This window comes from Arachis hypogaea, chromosome 6 (assembly GCF_003086295.3).
Source record: "Arachis hypogaea cultivar Tifrunner chromosome 6, arahy.Tifrunner.gnm2.J5K5, whole genome shotgun sequence".
Taxonomy (NCBI): domain Eukaryota; kingdom Viridiplantae; phylum Streptophyta; class Magnoliopsida; order Fabales; family Fabaceae; genus Arachis; species Arachis hypogaea.
In genome coordinates this window covers 94,529,575-94,549,575 of record NC_092041.1, presented here as the reverse complement: position 1 = coordinate 94,549,575, position 20,001 = coordinate 94,529,575, and the positions used below count along the sequence as shown (strand labels likewise).

Genomic DNA, 20,001 nt, shown 5'->3' with positions numbered 1-20,001 from the left:
TATTATTTTTGTTCCAAATATTTGAGAATGAATTTTTATGTTATTTCTAATTTTTCTTTGTCATATGAAGTAGATCATTTTTCCAATTGTTTATAATTTATTTTCCTTTTTTTCGTTTACCCTTTTCAAAAAAATTTCATTAGAATTTATCACATATGACATTTACAGTATACACTACCTTGGTAATTTTTTTTCATGAAAATATTTTAAAGATAATATTGATACTTATCACAAATGTTTAAGATAAAAATATATAATAATACAAAATACATATACTATTATTGTCATTTCATCGTATATATTATCTAATTCAGTTACAAGATAGGGCCGATATAATAATAATAATAATAATAATAATAATAATAATAATAATAATAATAATAATAATAATAATAATAATAATAATAATAATAATAATAATAATAATAATAATAAATATTAAAATATTCCACCTACATTCTCAACTAATGTATTTAGGAAATTTTAATTTTATTTTCAACTGTATTTTGTTTTAAAAAATATTAAATTTCTATACAAAACTTATGAGGTGATTTTTTATAAAAGAAAACTTCTCACTAATTAATTAGAAACAAAAAAAATCATAAACATCTAAAATTGAGGATTTAGCTAATTTGTATCTTAAAAGCATATACTAAAATTATAAACTGAGAAAGTTTTTATTAAGAATATAAAAATTTAAAATTTTAATGTATTTATTTTACATTTCAAAAACTCCCACTAATTAATTGGTGTCTGATTTTTTGCGATTATGTTGGATACTTAAACAAGGAACTTGGGGCTCTTAGGCTCTTAAAAATTTAAAACTTATTTTTCCTATTAAAGTTTGAGGGCATTTCTGGTATTGTAGTTGCTCTGATGTGAATCATGTGGGACCCACATGGAAAAAGGATAGCGGTGGAATTAAAATGAAACTATTTTGAAAAGGGAGGAACTCAACTCACTCGAGCCATGCTATGCTCAGACAAACAAATCACAACACAACACAATAGTTGAAAAAAAAGAAAACAACTCACAAAAATTCAAATTCTCAACAGTGACACTTGTTCTTAGACTCTTTTACCTTCTCCATTATTTTCTTACACCTCATTCACTCTCTTTCGTTGCCACCTCTTCCTTCCATTTAGCTCACATAACTGTGTGTCAAAACACGCACACAGAGCCATCCTCTGCATCTTCTTCTTCTTCAAATTCAGGTGATTACTATTTTCTTTCTTCATTTTCCTACTGCTTTTCTTTTTGTTCTTTGCTGTTTCATTTATGTTTCTTTTACCAAGATAATTGTTGGAATAGAAAAAGAAAAAAAAGAGTCGTTGTTCTGACCCTCTTTTTGGATGCCTTGAAAAATTCTGTTTTTGGTGAAAATTTGAAATATTTGAGGACCGTTGTAATTGGGTCTTCAAGCACTGTTTTCAAGTTTGAATTTTTTTTCCTATATATTTTTTTTGGTGGGGGAGGGGGTATTTGTTTGTAAAAGTTATGAACTCTTGGAGCTGATTTTCGAGCATGAATCTGCGAAAATATTTAAGGGAATAGAATTCAAGGGAGTAAATATTCATGGAACAACTATTACAAGAGTAAAATTTCATTTTTCAAACTTGTGTTATTTATTTTTATTCTCATAAATATTATTATTATTATTATCATTTCTACTTGCTGATAGTTGTAGATGTTTGGTTTCAGAGTTCAGTAATGGGAAAGAATCTCAGCCCCGTGATGCAACAAGAGCTGGCAAATCTTGACAAAGATCCAGATAGCCGCAAATCTGCCATGAAAGCTTTGAAATCATATGTTAAGGATTTGGATTGCAAGGCCATTCCTGTGTTTCTTGCAAAAGTTTCTGAGACCAAAGAAACCGGCTCTTTGTCTGGTGAATTCACAATTTCACTCTATGAGGTTCTTGCTAGGGTTCATCAAGTCAAGATTGTCCCCATGATAGACAGCATCATGGTGTCCATAGTTCAGACCTTAGCTTCAAGTGCAGGGTCCTTCCCTCTTCACCAGGCTTGCTCGAAAGTGGTTCCGGCTATTGCCAGATATGGAATTGAACCCACAGCCCCTGAAGACAAAAAGAGACACATTATTCATTCCATTTGCAAGCCTCTTTGTGATTCCCTCTCTAGCTCCCAAGATAGTTTAACTTCCGGTGCTGCACTTTGCCTAAAGGCCCTGGTTGATTCAGATAATTGGCGATTCGCTTCGAGTGAAATGGTCAATAGGGTTTGCCAGAATGTTGCTGTGGCATTGGAGGGAAAGTCCACTCAAACCAATGCTCACATGGGTTTGGTTATGTCGCTGGTGAAGCGCAATGCTCTGGTTGTTGAAGCCTATGCAAGGTTGCTCATACAATCTGGACTAAGAATTCTGAATGCTGGCCCAGAGGAGCGTAATTCTCACAAGAGGCTCTCAGCCATTCAGATGGTGAATGTATTGATGAAGTGTTTGGACCCAAGGAGTGTATTCTCGGAGCTCGATTTGGTAATCGAAGAAATGGAGAAGTGCCAGTCTGATAAAATGGCTTTCGTGAAAGGCGCGGCATTTGAAGCCTTACAAACTGCTAAGAGAATTGCAACTGACCGGAAGCCAAGATATGTAAAGAGTCCTGCTTCGGTGACAGGGTCGAATTTCGGTAATAGAGACTATATGGAGGGGGAAAATTCTCCTCTATCTATTTCACCCGAATCATGTACTATTGACTTTTTCAGTGGCTACGAATCTGGATCTGTTGCCGAGTCTGCTATTTCGACAGGGCAATATCGCTGGAACTCGGATTATGAGAGGAGGAGTGTGAATAGGAAGCTTTGGAGTTATGAAAATGGAGGGGTTGATGTGTCTCTTAAGGATGGTTTGTTCTCCAAAGTGGGGCAAGAGAATCCCTTGTTGGAGCAGTCTGGGAGCAATGAGTTTCCTCTTGGAGATGGAGAATTGTCTGAGGAATTTTCTGGTTTCGTGTATCGAAATCCTGTGAATAGAATATCTAAAAGTACCAACACAAGTCCACTGGTAAGTTTTATTCAAGTTCTCTACTTTCTGATTTTCTTTTGCCTTCAGTTTTATTCAAACTATTGAGTTCAGAGTTTATATATAAATATTTCTACTAAGTTGTTCATTTTACATGTCCTAGCAAGTACAGTGTTCTTGAAGTAACTTAATGGTAGAAGAATTGCAATTTATCATGAAGCCATTATAAATTATGCACTTCTTCATTTACCTAGAAAGCAATTTAATATATTTTGCTTAATCGCTTTTTACATGCGCTCCATTGGTTGAACACCACTCCACAACTGTAAGTGGAAGACATTTTATCAACATTAACCTTAAAAGTCCAAGTTTTAAATTCAAGTGATTTCGACAAAATATTCTATGCTACAGAAAGTGAGCATTTAGTTACTATGCTAAGGACCTTTGAACTTTGAACAGTTTGATAAACAATCTACTTGATTCATTTGATGATTTCTTCAACATTTGAAAGTAGTAGATCCCTTTTTCTTCTTTTCTCTAATGATTTGTGCTTAAGTTTTCCTAAGCTGCCATGCCATGTTTCTGATTTAAATAACTAGCTATTGCATTGCTCAAGAATTAACATATGATTTCTTTTTCGTTGTAAATCAGAGATCGCGCTCGCAAACCACAGCTGACCTGATCAATATCTTTGAGACCCCAAGGAAGCTCATTCAATCACTTCAAGATCCAAGCGATGTTTCTCCGGGTAGCTCTGAGAAACAGAACAGAAGGTACAGGAGTCTATCCTCAGGCAATATCGATTGGAGCCCGACATCTGAATTTGACGAAAATGGTTCATCAGATCATACAAACTGTGACTGTAAAGTGAATCAAAGCGACGACGAATTCAAGAGTGACTCTGAGTCAGTGTCATCAACTGATGATCTTTCTGGAGATGCCAGTATTCAGCCACCTATCAATGTTGTTCCGGAAAATAAGAATATTGTGCAAACTGGCAGCACAGGGAAAGCACTTCACAAGATGAAACGTAAATTGTTCTGCGGCTTTTCATTCGTGCTCCTTGCAATGGCTACCCCTCTGATTTGGATCAGCAGTCAGCAGGATCAAGGCCATTACCTTGTCCCTACATAAATGCTTGTTGTAATGAACATGCTGAGAATTTAGAGCATTCTAGGTATGATATTGTAAAAGTGGTTGGCTAGTGGTATTCCAACTAAATGTTGGAAGTTGGAACCTTAAGTGACAGTAAATCTGTTATGTTCCATTGAGAATCTTCAATGGGGTTTTATGTCTAGCAATTGTAGGAATATTCTACATTAGTGAAAGATAATCTGTTGTAGAACTTCTAAGTTGTTAATTTGTTAGAAATGGTTCTTTTATTTTATATCTTTATCATGGTTTTTTCTCATGCAAGTTGTTTTTGATGAATCTTTCATATCTTTAACAGCTTAATTCTCTTTGTATTTTAGAGAATGTTTATACAAAATACAAAATCTCAAATTTTGAATATGGTGATGCATGCCTATTGTATGTTTAATGAGACACAAATTTTGAAGACACATTAGCACATCACATACAAAATACATGTATTTAGTATTTTAATAGAAAGTTGAGACACAAATATTAGATATAAGACACAATTTTTTATTACAATTTTGTTCTTTTAAAATTATTAAAATTCTACTTTCTACTCTTATCACTTTCATTACCAACATTTTTTTCTTTATTAGTCGTAAAATTAATTTTCAATAACAATTGTGTTTCTGTCTCATTAATATTTTAACAATCAAATAGACTACATGTATTCATGTGCATCTGCATTTGTGTGTATGTGTATCTTTGTGCATGTGTCCCCATTGTTCTGTATTTTGAAACAATAAACAAACATAGCCTTAGGTTCTGTTTTGTTATTGAACCTAGACGGAAACACGAACCATGGAAATACAGATACATAAAGATGTTTGGAAAGAAGGATAGGGACAAAGATAAAGAAAAGATTTTATTCCAGGGAAAGAAATTTACAGATTTTCTATCCACTCCAAAATAAGGGACACAACAACGGATGGAAAAAAACTTTGATCTCATGGCAAACATAATTGTTAATAGAGAATGAATAGTAACTAAATTTCATTCATTGATGGTATTCAATGTAAGTCAATTAAAAGTTGTATGAATTTTGGCAAGAACAATTCAGATAATGCTTCATATACAAAAAATCATAAAAGGATTGGAGAATAGTAGGTAAGAAAGAAAGAAAGATTTACAGCAAAAACAAAATGGGATTTTAAGTGAGATTGTCATGCTCAATAACTTGTGCTCCTCTCCACTCTTCTCCAGGGTTCACAGTCACAGGCTCCAGTATTGAAGCAGGGCCAGTGCATATAAAGTAGTCTTTTCCATATTTCTCTGACAATGAACCAGGGCTTGATACATAAATATCCTCAAATCCCATTCTTATTACCCTGAAGCAAAGCTCTCGTCCCTGTAGAAACAAACAAGGACTATTCGAATAAACATGTAAAATAAGAATTTAATTCTAATGCACTCACGGTGTAAAACGATTTACACATTTGTTTAATCAAATTAGTTCTTTTAGATGATCATTCATACAATCAACGCAGAAGTACTTATTTTGGTGACGTACTGTTGCGCAATTGAATGCACATAGTGTCGAATATCGCACACTTAATAGAAAGTTTTAATTATACAAATTTTCTATATTTAGATAAGTAAAAAATCTTTAATAATCGACGAAACAAATACATTATTATGTTTACAGTAATTTATATTGATGCTACATTAGTATTACTATTCCTCTTGTTAAAAGTTTGTGTTTGAAATTAATTATTATACCCATTTCATATGTAAATACAAAGCTGTGCAGCATATTGTAATTTCTAAAACATTGTTATATCATGGATTCTAACCTGATCAATGGTTTCATACTTGGAAGGTGGAGTATTGTAAAATGGCTTTGATCTTTCACTTGGAGGTGCTGCATAGACTCTACTCATCTTATTCTCAAGAAGTGTAAAAGTCAGGTCTTGCTGACCCCATGTCCCCGGCTTTGGTTCCGGCTCAGCGCCGAAGGAAAGCCATCCGGGAGGCTCGGATTTCGTGGCATCAGCCGGAGTCAGGATTTGAAAAGGCGAAGACGGAGGAGGGTGCAAACAGTATGAGCAGGCTCTAAGGCCTTGAATTGCTGCACCATTTCTTGTCTTGAATCTAAAGTGGCTGAGTATGGCATTGTTTAGAGTAACAGCCTTAGGAGCTTTGTTCTTCACTATAACTGCTGTGGCCATGCTCACTGGATAAAGGCTCACAACGTATGTGATGTCCAAAAATCTACTAGTGCAGCTCAATTCAACCTTGGGGGAACAAAAAGTCAGTATTTCACAATTTTATAAACAAGATTGTTAAAGGAAATGCTAGCAGCCCGTACTTCAAATAAAATAAAATGAGGAGTTGATTAAAGTTGGTTTCAACTTTCAAATACAAGTAATTGTTATTAGGATAAATGGTAGGTTAATCACTTTTTTCCAATAATATAATAAAAAATAAATGTATTTTTTGGTTCTAACTATATATTCGAAATACAAAGGGTTTTTTCACAATTTGAAAATTTCTAATGAATCTCGAACCATCTAAATAATTAGTCTAAACAATTGTTACTGCTTAGAGCAATTACTTGGATAATTTTACAGGGCACTTTGTCCTTCCGACAAGCAAACAGTCAAAGAATCGAATGGTCAAATAAACATCAAATATATATGAAAAACTATAAATAAACAATGAAAATACTAAACAATATGAATAATGGATATATCGGATGTTTAATTCACTAAGTGTGGAGATAGTTATCTTAATATTAAGATTTAGGTGGGTAATTTAAAAGTGTAGTGTGTTTTTATTTTATTGGATCAATTTTAGAACCCATTGTTCATATTGTTCACAAAAGTCATTGTTTACCTAACAAAGTCGAATATATATTTCCATGCGATAGTTGATTAATGGCTTAATTTTTGTTATTATTTTATAGTAAGTTTGGTTTTTCATTTGAACAACTTCCAACTATGGATTGGTTGGAAGCTGCAGTACCTGGACAGCATCAATGGCGTCGAAGTCAGCATCATTTACAGTCCACTCTAAAGTTGAAGGGAGTAACTGTCTGCCTCCAGGTTGCACTGTTTCATTCAAGATCAAACCAATCCCACCCTTGGCCTTGTATAGGCCGGCTTCGGCAGCCGGAATTGTATAAAGCACCTCCTCAAAACCATCATCTTTCCAATAAACATGTGGCCTGTAAGATGTCACATGAGCATCAGGTATCCTTAGGCTCAATGAGCTGCCATTTCGGACCGAAAGCTCCACAACCGGGACACTGTCAGCTTCACAGAACTTGATGCCTTTTCGGCCGAATTTCTCGTTGAGTGCCTCAGGAGTGGAGACACTAGTAGAAGTAGTAGTAGCAGATGTTGATGAGGCTTTTATCAAGTTTAGTTTCGGAAGAGATAAGGAAAGAAAAGAAGCCATTGATGGAACAGAGGAATGAGTTTATTAAAGCTTTAACAGCTTCCACACAGATTAGTGTGTGACATGTTTGTTGCTAAGGCTTAGCCTAACAGACACTTTAGGATTTTATTTTGTGGCATAAAAAGTGCAAATGTGTTTTGGATTATTCTTGCTTTGTTTAAAGAGTGTGAGTTGAATTAGTGTTATCAAACTCAATTGAGGGATTAGTGAGATTTGAACTTGGGGCATTTCTCTTGAATAGGAAAATCCAATTCTGACATAAAAGGACAAGGAGCGAAACTAAGCAAAGGCCACAAATCTCCCTCGTTATCCATTTTTTTTGTTGTTGTTAGATTTCAGTTTTTATTTTTGTTCTTCTTTGGGATTTTGTTGGGGCAGAACACTTTCTTTGAAGAACACTTCCCTCTTTCGGTGTGTGACTATATAAGTGAACTACAAAAAAATATTCTCTAATTAATTACAAACTCTCACATAAATACCTCCAAATTTGTTACTGATAAAATGCCTCAAAATATTTTCAAATGCAATAAAATTAATTAAAAAATATATTTTTTATAAGTGGTAAATGACTTTTATATTTAACAAATTGCATGTCTTTGATTTAAAATTGTCTAACAATATTTGGATAAATATTCAAAAGTGCATGCAAAAAATATCAAAATTTCATCTCTAAATTTTTTTTTTAAAAATATTTTTGGCCATTTAGAAAAATCACAAAAAATATTTAGTATAAACTTGTTAAATGTTAGGCACTTTTATCGTATTGTAGAATATTTTGCAAATATTTTTGTTGATAACAAATTTAATTAATACTCAAATTGGTTTTTAAAATTTGCCACAGACATTAAATTTGTCCTTGAATTTTCACATCTCGATTTAAACCCTAAACTTTGAATTCGTGGCATGCTAACATATCAATCAATATTACATGTCAGAACAAGATTTGACCATGTGAAACAAAAGTACGAAGTTAGGAGTGGCAAGCGAGAAAGTTCGTTCCGTCTCGCCAGAAGCCTGCCCTTAGCAAGCTGGCTCGCCCCACCCCGCCTAATGAGGCGATTCTAGAATTCCATCTCATTCCATCTAATTGCGGACTGACGGGTTAAGTCCACCAAAACTTTTCTTTTTTTTTTTTTACTATTAACTACTAAATAATATATATAATTTCATAATCATATTAATAAATTTATAATTTCAAAAGACATAAAAAAATTATATTTTTTATATTCACAAACATTAAAGTTTTTGTAATTATAAATATCTAATAAACATAATTATAAACCAAATTTTCATCCAAAACATCATTATAAATATTGTCTCCGAAATAAAATAAACATAATCCAAAACATAATTATAAATATTATTTCCAAAACAATATAAATATAATATAAAACAATCAATTTTCATTTTCATAGTCTTATAAGTTGAGTTGAAGAAAATTGGACTTTTGTCAAAAAAAATTACACAAATATTCCCTTACCAAAAAACCAATAGGTGAAAAAGTCTGTTCTGTTCCATTCTACCAAAACTTTTAGTTTAAACAGTGCAGTTTAGGTGAAATTTTACTTTTGGACATTCTAATTTTTTAATCCGATCTATTTTTTTTGGTGAATTACACATACTAACTTGACGAATTTAGACTCGTTTACCACTTTTTATTAATAACACGTAACATGGTAACGTAACAATTTTTTACATGCTCGTTTGTGTTACGTGTTATAATATAATTTATCCACATGTTACTTCTATGTTATGATTATTTTTCAATTCAAATGATATATATGGTTTATATACAAACTTACATAAAAGATAAATATAATCAATCGCTTAATTTTCAAACAAATTATTGTGTAATAATTTTCATATAAGTGATCCTTTTATTAATTAATTAGTGTTAATTTCTCTTAAGAAGTTAAATAAGATTTAAACAAGTTTTAATTTTATATAAAATATGCACAATTTAGATCAAAACAAAAATAATATATATTTTAGCCAATCATATATTTATTTTATTGAAATAACATAACTATATATCATTAAATTTATCAATATTAAATTATTATAAAATTGTATGATTAAAATTAAAAATTTACAAATATTTATAAGAACTTTTTTATTTATGCAATATGTGAAATAATATTAAGACTTTGTCCTTGTTGCTGTTGTGTTTTAATATTTCTAAACAAATAACCAGTGAGTATCACGAGTTCCCCAAAATTTTTTATCTATTAATTTTGTGTTGAATACTTTTAAAATTGTCCTTTTCTGTACTAATTTTTTCATTTTTTTATTTATTAATATTATTGGAGAATATAATTAAAATTCATTTTTAAATTAAAAATAAAATTTATTTAAATTAAATATTAAAAAAATTCGATAGAGTAAAGACAAAAAGATATTATTTATGCTTTATTATATATGTGTCATACTCTTTTTTTTTTCAAAATTTTATTTACTAGTAATTTTAGAAGTATTCTATGATAAGTAAAAATTTTGAATTCATAATATCAGTCATTTCGTTAAAATTTACTTTTGTTTTATTTGATTTGGTAATCTTTTTAAGAGTAATGTATAATTTTTGTTCCCAACGTTTTCGTCTTATTTAAGTCTCTAACATTTTAAAATCGTCTTAATTTCGTTCCGTTATCAATTCTGTTAATAAATTGTTAGTAATTTTATAAAATCAATAATTTACGTACCTCCGGCCAGAAAAGGACTCAAGGAAGGGCAAGTAGTGGCCTTAACCCTCCCCCCAACAAATTTTAAATTCATATACTATTTTAATAGATACATTATAAAGTAAAACTTAATAGTATAATAATAATAATAAAAAGAGTTGATATTCTTTATGTATTAGAGTTTAGATTTTTCTACATACATTTAATTTATTGGATTTAGAATTTTTTTAATTTCTTTTTTTAAAATTAATTTTACAATCTATAATCATATAAAAAATACTTTAATATTATTATTTTTCTAATTTTATTTATTTATTTTTTTATTTTTTTATTAATTTTTATCCATATTATTATATAAAAATACTTTAATATATCTTAAATTTACATAATAAAATTATTAATTTAATTAATTTATATTATTTTATGTCATATTTTTTAATAATATAAAATATAAAAATATAACTCATGTCACATAAATACTTAATAAAATAAATTAATTAATAAAATAATTAAAAATAGATCATTTTATATTTTATTAGATGTAAAACTATAAAAAAATTATAAAAAAATTATAAAGATTGAGATAATTCTTTTTATTTGACAAATATTTATTAATTTTTTAATTAAAAAACTAAAATTATAATTATATCTATTATTAAATATAAGACATTATATTTAATTATACAAAATTTTAATTTTCAATCCTCCACTTTTAAATTCTTGGATTTGTCCATATCTTCAGCTATTGTCAATAATCTTTTTTCAATTTGAAATTTCACATTCTTGAACCACCAACTCAGATGGAGTCAGAATATTTATTGTGATAATTAGAATTGGAGACTCATATTTTATAAATTTTATGAACAATCGTGTTCTTTCCATCAAAGAACAAACTAGCTGTCAATACAATTAATTAATAAAATTTCTTAATAATTATAATATCACCCTAACTAATTTCTATATTAACAAATTAGACTACAAATAGAATAAAAATTTTAACACCAACCCCTAACAACAAGATAACATTGATACAATTTTAAAACGTTAGGTACTTAAATAGAAAGATACCTCAAATGTTAAGGACAAAAATGATACTTTACTTATTAAAATATTACTTGGCTGGCTAACATTTTGGAAAAACACAGCCAAATTATATTCTAATAATAAAAAGGTTTAATTGTTGTGTTAATTTTTATATTTTTATTAAATTTATAATTAAATTTTTATATATATTTTTTTAATTAATTTTTTATAATATTTTTAATTTTGTAATTAAATCTTTGTCAATATAAAAAATATTAGAATTAATTAAATTTTTTTTCTCAAATTGAAGATATTTACAATTAAGAACATAAGTTCTTTAATTTTATAATTTTAGTAAAACTATTCCATTAATTTTAATATTTTTAACACAATAAAAACTTTTATAAAATAAAAAATAATATAAAAACTCATTTAAAATAAAAAATATAAAGACCTAATTATAAATTTAATAAAATTATAAAATTTAATATCATAATTAAACTTAATAAAAAAATACAACCCTCCTGATTGTTTAAATAATATATTATAACCCAAGATTTGTCAGTTTCATCAAATAGAAGTTCAGAAAAGCCTTGTAACCCAATGCCAGTACTTTTTATTTTCCTTGTTAAAATGCGTTGGAGATCCAAATGCATCACCTAGGCCTTTTCTCCGATCCGATTATACTTTTAAAATCATTTTATTTTTAACTCATTTTGACGATCACACATTTTGTAATATTATCCTTGTATCACCAAAAAAAAAAAAATTATCCTCGATCTCACATTTAGGCTATGTTTGTACATAGCTGGTTTCAGTTGGGGTGTTTTTGATTTGGCTTATTTTAATAATAACTTACAATTTATTAAAATAGCTAAAATAGTATTCTGTCTCCAAGGTCAACTAGGGATGGGATAATTTAAAGCTCTTGTAAAACACCACTCTTATCATAATTTAACCCAAATAAAAAGAAAAAAAAAACACACACACACACACACATACACTCCCTCACTCACTCACTCACTCTCAAGATGACTAAAGGAACTAGATAAAAAAAAAAAATAAAAAATAAAATCAAGACTCTAAAAGGCAAAAATTAAATTTCTTTCTGTAGTTTAACAGCTTTTCGAGGAGTTTTCAAGTACTGTGATGGCTCCATTCCCTTTTCCTTCGGTTGCATCAGCAGCGGCTGATCCATTCAGCAATGAGCCCTCAAGAGATTTGGGTAATACAATTGTCCCAATTGTTATTTCACTAGGGTTGCTAACCTGTTATTTTGATCAGATGATTAACAAAAGCTTAATAATCAGAAAGGAAAAAATGGCCACTTCGAAGAGGCGAAAGATACAGGGAATATCATTGAAAATTTATATAGAATATGCCAAATGTGGAGAAGTTATCAAAACATGAGCAACTAAAGCAATGTAATTACCTGTTTTGCATGTTCCTTGGATTTCCTTTCCTGAGTGGCCTTTTCCCGTGTCTCGTAAAACCCAAAATCGTCCAAGATGCATGCTTTGCTTGAATGCTCCTTGAAAATTTTGACAATCTGAATGCCCTTGTCAAACTGAACCTGCAAAATGACACATATAAAGGATGAAATTTTAATTGATAAGGAGCTGGGATATGTTGTGGCAAAACAAGGCAGTGCATATACCTCTTGAGTGTCCCTGCTATTTGTAACAGGTCTATGCTCATTGTTCTCCAGTGTTATGTGCCTCAAAATGCTATTTGGGATGTCCTTTATTATATGCCACTTGACGGCAAAGCAACCGGTCCACCTGTCCTGCTGCCAGTATTCTACAGTTTTGCCGAAGTCGACAGGGCCAACCATCTCTGCTAAACCAACAAATTGCCCACTAGTGTTGACCTGTAGCCAAATAAAATGAATGCCAGAGGAACACTCACGTTAGTTTAACAAAGAAAATCCAAGAATTTAGCAACAAATTGCTGCATATCACACTCACCGAAAATAACAGAAATATGGGACAAGACTTCTCCTTGGCTTCCTGATATGCTGCATCCAGCTTTTTATTTCCATTAGGGGTGCTAGCCCAAACGCTATATTTTATACTTTTGTGAACATCATCTTCGCTATAGGATTTAATAACAAAGAATTTTGCATCAGTGTAATTCTCAGGAAGATGTTCCCCATTGTATTGCTCCTTCTTGGGAGCCAGAGTCGCTTCCTTGTTATCTGAATCACTCTTCACTGGAAGGTCCTGTCCCTTCAGTAATAAGGTGACAGGTCCAAGACTTTTAGTGCCCTTATTATCAGAATTCCTGATAGATCTGGGTCCTTTATTCATCTCGCCAAATCCATCAACGTTCTTTCTTAAATGGTCAACACCATAACCATCACCTGTGCCTCTCAGCTTATTCTCGAATCCAGCTCTGGATCCATATGCAGTGGATCCATAACGAGAATCAGCTCTAAATGTGTTTCCGTATCGACTGTACACGCTGTTGATCGGATACATCCTGTTCATGAAACCAGAAACCAGTTCCAGTCCAGATGAGCCTCTGGAACTGTGAAAGTTCTGCAACCCAAATGTATGATTCCAGTTAAATTTTGATACAATTGTGCATATAGAAGCCACACTGCTACAAGATTCCACCCAAATAGGAGTGAGAAATGAACATTTGAGTGCATAACACAACACAAAAAGGAACATGTAGAAAAGTTGAAACGTACCGTGAATTGCGGAAGTGGCTGAGGTAGCCTTTGATTCCTTTGTGCATTGAAATCTTTGAGAGGACCAACAGATGAAGATATTCCAGCCTTTGCTCCATGTTTGGACTGCCTATCAGAAATTAATGGAACATCTGAAGGAAAGGCCGACTGTTGGCCATGGGTGCTAATTCTTGGACCCTGATGCCCAGACAAAGGGACACATGCCGGCATGTTAGCCACCTGATAAAAATCATTTGAATTCAAAGAACCATGCTGGGAACCTGTTAGAAACGCATTCAACCCTTTTTTGTTTGAGCGGTCGCCATTGGCCATGGTAACGGTATTCCCTTTATTAAAGACATTTGATGGAGGAACATGATCGGCATTAACTGCAGTTGATATTTCCTCCACTTGTGGAACACCGATTTTGTTGGGAGCATGTGGCATATCAGTAGAGGCTGGAGATTGGTAATAACAAGAAGGGTAGTGATACTGTTGCATCCCATAGAGTTGACCATCATGTTGAATGGGTGGAGAAGTGGCCGGTGGTGGATACGCTCCATAAGGTGTATAACCATAACCCTGATTGTACATATAAGAGCAGCTATCTCCATAAACACCCTGTTATTAGATCCATCAGACAAACAACTATCATCTTTTATGTTGATGTGTAATCATATAGAAGTAAAAGAACAAACTATAACCTTAAAGGTAAAAGAACAATTAAAACAAATTAGAGATGAAACTAACGACAAAAGTGGCAAAAGAATAGAAGACTATGCTCTAATAATTTTATGATCACGATAAATTTCAGCAATTTGAAATAACAATTACTGAAAATCCAAAACAACTATCATTCATTAGGAACAATGGTTTTTTGGAACCGAAACATATCCACACACCATCAAATTCATCTTAAAAAGTCAAAATATAGCAGAAATTGGCCAGCACCCCATAGAACTTCGGCATCATCATCCTCAAAATCATTCAAGAAAGACATATCACAACTTGTAACAAGATGAAGAGTTGCTTACTTGAGCCATTCCTCCATCAACATTCATATACCTAGAATACATATTCCAGTCACTTTGCCCATCATAACCTGGAGCGGGGGGGAAGTGTCAATCTCTAAACATCATAATATGACATTCAAATGGCAATGTCTACATTTCTTTTGTATACACTATGAATCATATATCTATCCTCATCATAAGCAACAGTAACTTACCTTACCTCCATAATAGTATGCAGTAGAATGGTACCCATTCGGAACAAAACTTGCATTTGGATTGAATGGCTTATTCATCCCCTTAGCTGCTCCATTGGAGAAAGCAGGTCCATTCTGCATAGAAACAAACACATGTTAGAAGCCAAAAATAAAATGTATGCAACAAAAAAAAGGGTCAAATAATAACCTTCTTTGCAGGCTCAGGAACTCCCATGTTCTTGGGCTCCGAATCCAGGGACAAATTTTGCAGTAAATCTGCAGCTTCTATTGGTGCAAAGGTTAAGGGAAAAGTAAAATTAACTTTCACAAAATCTATTTTGCAGCAAACACAAAGAAAAGAGATAATAATAATAATAATTATAAGTTTATAACCAAACTCAACATTAGTACTATCATTATTATATGATGATACACAACAAAGTTCCTGTGGGGAAATTGAAACTATGCATAAAGCATCAATATTTTAACTCTTATGCAATTAACCACAGAGGTTGCAATTGCAAAAAGAGCATTCAAATTCAACTTTATTACTTAAAAAAAAAGAGAACGAATAAATAACGATAAATACTATAATTACTAACAGGGAAAGGGAAAAACAATAAGAACCCTATGAATAAATTAGAAACAGAAGAGCATAACATATAAAAAGCATAGCACGGAGAATTGAATAGAAAAGATTGAAACTTTATGCGAGAGATGAAGGAACAGAAAAAAGAGAGGTAGGGAAAACAAAGGATACTGTCAGAAGAAGGAGTAACAGCTGCCATGATCGAATTGAGAGAAGAAGAGAGAAGAGAATAGGGTCGCCGCCTTAAGTCTTTGTTTTGGGGTTTTAGAGACACAAGCGCATACACTTGCAAAAGAGAGAGATTGCGTGTTTTATATACAGCTGGAGATTTAAGAGAGAATACTAGTAAGTAGTAACTTATAAATTTGTGGGATATCTTGGTTAAATTTTTAATCTTTTCCTTTTCAGTAAATTTTAATTATTTAAATCAGTTTTAGAATTTTTATTTTGTTAATAAATTTTAATTCTTCAAATCTGTTTTTAAATTTTTAATTATTTAAATTTAAATATTGTTATTTTTTATTAAAATTTATTTAATTTCTACCAAATTTCGACATAAAAAATAATTTATCTAACAAAACAAAATATTAAAAACTGATTTGGTGATTAAAATTTGTTGAGAATTAAAATGTTCAACTAAAAACCTTTTGAATACGGATTAGGAGTGCTATTCATATAATTTTCACGGAGCAAAAGAATTGTTGACGAAAATTTAATCAAAATAACAAAATTGTTGTTTTTAAAAGCATAACAAAAATAATCGAAAATTAGATATATATTTTCAAAAAGAGTTCTAAAGATAAAATCCTAATTTTATCTTTTACAAATATAATTAAAAAGATGAGATATTTTCATATCTAAACTTTAATAATTTTATATTTGGTTAATTTTTTTGCTAATTTTTGTGAATAACAAAAACTTTTTATAAAAATAAAAAAATTTAAAAATCAAATTTTGCACTGAATATTTATATGCGCATTCTAAATAGTTATTTATATACTATCAAAATATTTGAATTAAATAGACAAATATTAAATACAAATTTTTTTTACTACTTATAAAAAATAATTTCTTTAATTTTCTTTCACACGTTTCTTAATTCTTGGAACCTTTTTGTTGTTTTGATCTTTGAAAAGTAGTTTTATCTTCTCTAAAATCTTTCACAGCAGTTTTGATAGTTTACCTTTTTAATTTTAAACAACAAAAAACTTATAATCTAATCTAATCTATTTATTGAAAAAATATTATCCATATAATCTAATCTTGATCTTAATCTAAATCTACAGGTCTACTATTGTTATTATGTATTAATATTAGGCAATTGTTCTAGATCTCTCCTTAAAATGGAGGATAAATTATCCTTGTTATTTGTGCAATTACTCCTGTACAGTGTAGATTATTTTAAAATCTATAAAATCAATCTTATACAAATTATTGTGAAGCAATTTATATTACTAATTAGTAATGTTTTTATCTCTGAAGATTTCTTTTTAATCTTAAGCCGTAATATTGAGGGCAATTTACTTAAATAAATAGAATAGCAGAATCCTTTACTTAAATGTGCAAAACTGATTGTTGTTACGTGCATGTGCAAAAACGTACTCTATGTAATCCGTGGCAACCCACCACAGTTTACGAAACCTGCATAAACCGTGGCAGGTCACAACGGTTTAGGGGCAAAAAATATTGAGTGTAAACCGTAGTAAGTCACTACGGTTTACGAAGGATGGATGGCATGCATAAACCGTGGTAAGTCACCACGGTTTATGAGGAAAGTGGCTTACACATAAAACCCGGTAACCCACCGCGGTTTATGTGTATGTAGCTATTCCGCTGTTTGGCGTGTAAATCTGATTCAAACAAGGCAAGAAGGGTGTTCCTGGACCCAATAATTTGGCTAAACAGGTTTGCTTGGAGGCATCAGGTTCGAAGATTAGATTACAACATGAAATTCCTGCTGCAACTGGACGTAAGAATACTATGGAATGGGAGAGGAACATGATAAGTAACACCGATGAATTACTAGCACAGGTACGTGGTTTTGGTTAGCTACTCCTAGTCAAAAATCTGACTTCTGCGCTCATGTTCTGGTGGCACCTTAAAATAAATTTTCAAATCGAAATTGAGTAATTATGTTTACTTTTACCTATGCAGCTGATGACTCAAATAACTGATATCAGTTCAAGACTGGGTTCGAGGTTCCCAGCATAATTAGTAGTCGAAGTTGGTGTTCATTAGACAATTCAGTTTCCTAATATAATAGTTGTGCTTTATGCTCTTTATTTTCTGAAGTGTTAGTTTCTATCTTTGCTTGAGTATAGTATTGGATGGGTAAAAAGATTGCCTAATTAAGTGCCAATGAAATGTCATTTCAACCATTGATAAATGAAATGTGAATCACAAGTTATATCTTTCATATGGGAAATTATTGCAGCCAGCTATTTGCTATTTGTGTACATTCATTACATGAAGTGTGTGTATTAGCCTTCTATTCGTGGTCGAAGGAAGTGCAATTAACATCTGCCGAACCATTGAAAGAGTAACATGAGATTAACGAAATCAATAATTGCGTGTGATACATATGATGGACGCTGATACGACCTGAAGTGAACACCGAGTACAATTGCGTGTTTCAGTCGCCCAACTCAGTTCTCGTCACCCACAGCCAAAAGTCTATAAATATTTAATTTTTTCGCTTAAGCCTGCATCCGACGTTGTTTATTTATTTTCTTCTTTAACCATATAATTTTTCATATATTAGGATCATATTGTTATAAACAAATAATTTTTACAACAAACTTGGCAACTATAATCAACCATCATTATATTTTTATGTTAACATGTTTGTCGTTTAATTTATTCGCAATGTATGAGCATATTTCAGTATGTATTCTATACAAGGTTGCAAAAATCGGACCAGTAAATGAACCGATAGAATGACTGGTTCAACAATTTATTAGTCTAACTGTGGTTTAACTGGGATTCAAACAGTTTACTTATATATAAGATAAAATTATAAAAAATTAAGAAGTCCTTTTTAATATTTAAATTCAATAAATTTTCAACTAAATAAACTTTCTAGAAATTACATATAACAGTAAAAAACTTCGGTCATAAAAAATATAACTTTAAATCCTTTAAAAAATCTTATGAAGTACATATTCTCAAAGAAAAAAAAAGGGGGTGCCGTACTTATTGGCATCATTGTATAGTGTAATTTCTTAAAATCAACAGAATAATTCTAAGAAATTCAACAAAGTACTAGCAACCATTAAGAAAAATACTCCAACAGTAACCAAAAAACACGAAAAACAAATGAAGCAGCAATCATATTTTCTATGGCGGCGGAGTTAAACGGCAGAGATTCTACGGCGACAGATAGTAACACTCGAACTGTGCTTTGAGCTCGACAGAGAAGCCAAGAAGGTGACGCTACTGTTGGTGGTAGCGGCGCTGAAACTCAAAGGGGTGGTGGCGACGTAGAACTCAGAGGGAGATACAAAGGGGTATTAGGGTTTTCTTTTGAGAGAAGGGGGAAGTTGGGCTGTTATATGGGGGTTTGTTTTTTTTTAACCTTTAAAAACCGTAAAAAAACCGACTGGTTTTATCGATTCACCGGTTAACCGTCTGTTCGGCCGGTACTATCACCCGTTTTTTGCCATGCGATTTTAGGCTTACTCGGATCGGTTAGCTGACCGGTTCTCCGTTAACCGGCTTGAACCGCCCGATCCAGTTCGGTTTTCAGCACCATCATTTTATACTACTGGCTAGAAAATTACAAAAGAAAAACAATAACCGGTTTAAAAGTTAACTTTGAAATACATTTTTTCATAATATTTTAAGAATATCAAACTGCATATTAAATAATATGGTTCAAGAATAAAATATATTTTGCTATATTTACGCTGGGATACATATTTTTAATTTTTTTCTATAATGAAATAACTATCATTGTTAAATTTCAATAATTTCTTAATTAGTTTACATCCATTTCACTATTAAATACTATAAGTATTTGTTGGAAAATACCACTACTGCAGGTAATGTAATGTAATTATCCATACCAGACAAAATGAGACTATATAACTTCTTACGATGGGTAACCGGAGAATAGTGGACTAGACTCCTTGTTCATGGGCCAATCATCTGAACGAGAAAGAGTCTAACTAAGTTTGGAGAATATTGCAACTTAGAGATACCTGATGGGTGTCAGTGTATTCATAGTGGTGATTCAATAATCACCTTTGGAGAAGCTTCACCTTTTAAGAAGGATAATCGTCCATTTATCTAAGAGAAGTTGAGATATGGCTCTTGG

The 20,001-nt window shown here is 31.4% G+C and overlaps 3 protein-coding genes across 5 annotated transcripts; 1 reads left to right on the top strand and 2 right to left on the bottom strand.

Annotated features, from left to right (window-relative positions):
• Positions 1–955: 955 nt before the first annotated feature.
• On the top strand, positions 956–4,390 carry LOC112697004 (protein SINE1). 2 transcript variants are annotated; one of them, XM_025749974.3, is made up of 3 exons: positions 956–1,214; positions 1,702–3,021; positions 3,631–4,390. In XM_025749974.3, the coding sequence occupies exons 2-3, from the start codon at positions 1,711–1,713 to the stop codon at positions 4,111–4,113; spliced, it is 1,794 nt and encodes a 597-aa protein (XP_025605759.1). In that variant the 5' UTR covers positions 956–1,214; positions 1,702–1,710; the 3' UTR covers positions 4,114–4,390. The 2 variants fall into 2 exon arrangements, with proteins under 2 accessions (XP_025605759.1, XP_025605760.1); XM_025749975.3 differs by lacking the exon at positions 956–1,214 and adding an exon at positions 1,463–1,595.
• A 688-nt stretch (positions 4,391–5,078) lies between these two features.
• LOC112697003 (photosynthetic NDH subunit of subcomplex B 2, chloroplastic) lies at positions 5,079–7,912 on the bottom strand. Its single transcript, XM_025749973.2, has 3 exons — positions 7,081–7,912; positions 5,910–6,350; positions 5,079–5,464 (listed from the first exon to the last, which is right to left on the bottom strand). Exons 1-3 carry the CDS (start codon positions 7,513–7,515, stop codon positions 5,267–5,269), a joined length of 1,074 nt encoding a protein of 357 aa, XP_025605758.1. The 5' UTR covers positions 7,516–7,912; the 3' UTR covers positions 5,079–5,266.
• Positions 7,913–12,058: 4,146 nt separating this feature from the next.
• Positions 12,059–16,017, bottom strand: LOC112697002 (YTH domain-containing protein ECT4). 2 transcript variants are annotated; one of them, XM_025749970.3, is made up of 9 exons: positions 15,858–16,017; positions 15,306–15,382; positions 15,124–15,232; positions 14,925–14,992; positions 13,912–14,511; positions 13,184–13,756; positions 12,874–13,086; positions 12,649–12,789; positions 12,059–12,484 (listed from the first exon to the last, which is right to left on the bottom strand). In XM_025749970.3, the coding sequence occupies exons 1-9, from the start codon at positions 15,883–15,885 to the stop codon at positions 12,332–12,334; spliced, it is 1,962 nt and encodes a 653-aa protein (XP_025605755.1). In that variant the 5' UTR covers positions 15,886–16,017; the 3' UTR covers positions 12,059–12,331. The 2 variants fall into 2 exon arrangements, with proteins under 2 accessions (XP_025605755.1, XP_025605756.1); XM_025749971.2 differs by having other exon boundaries at positions 15,119–15,232; positions 15,858–16,005.
• Between the last annotated feature and the right edge of the window lie 3,984 nt (positions 16,018–20,001).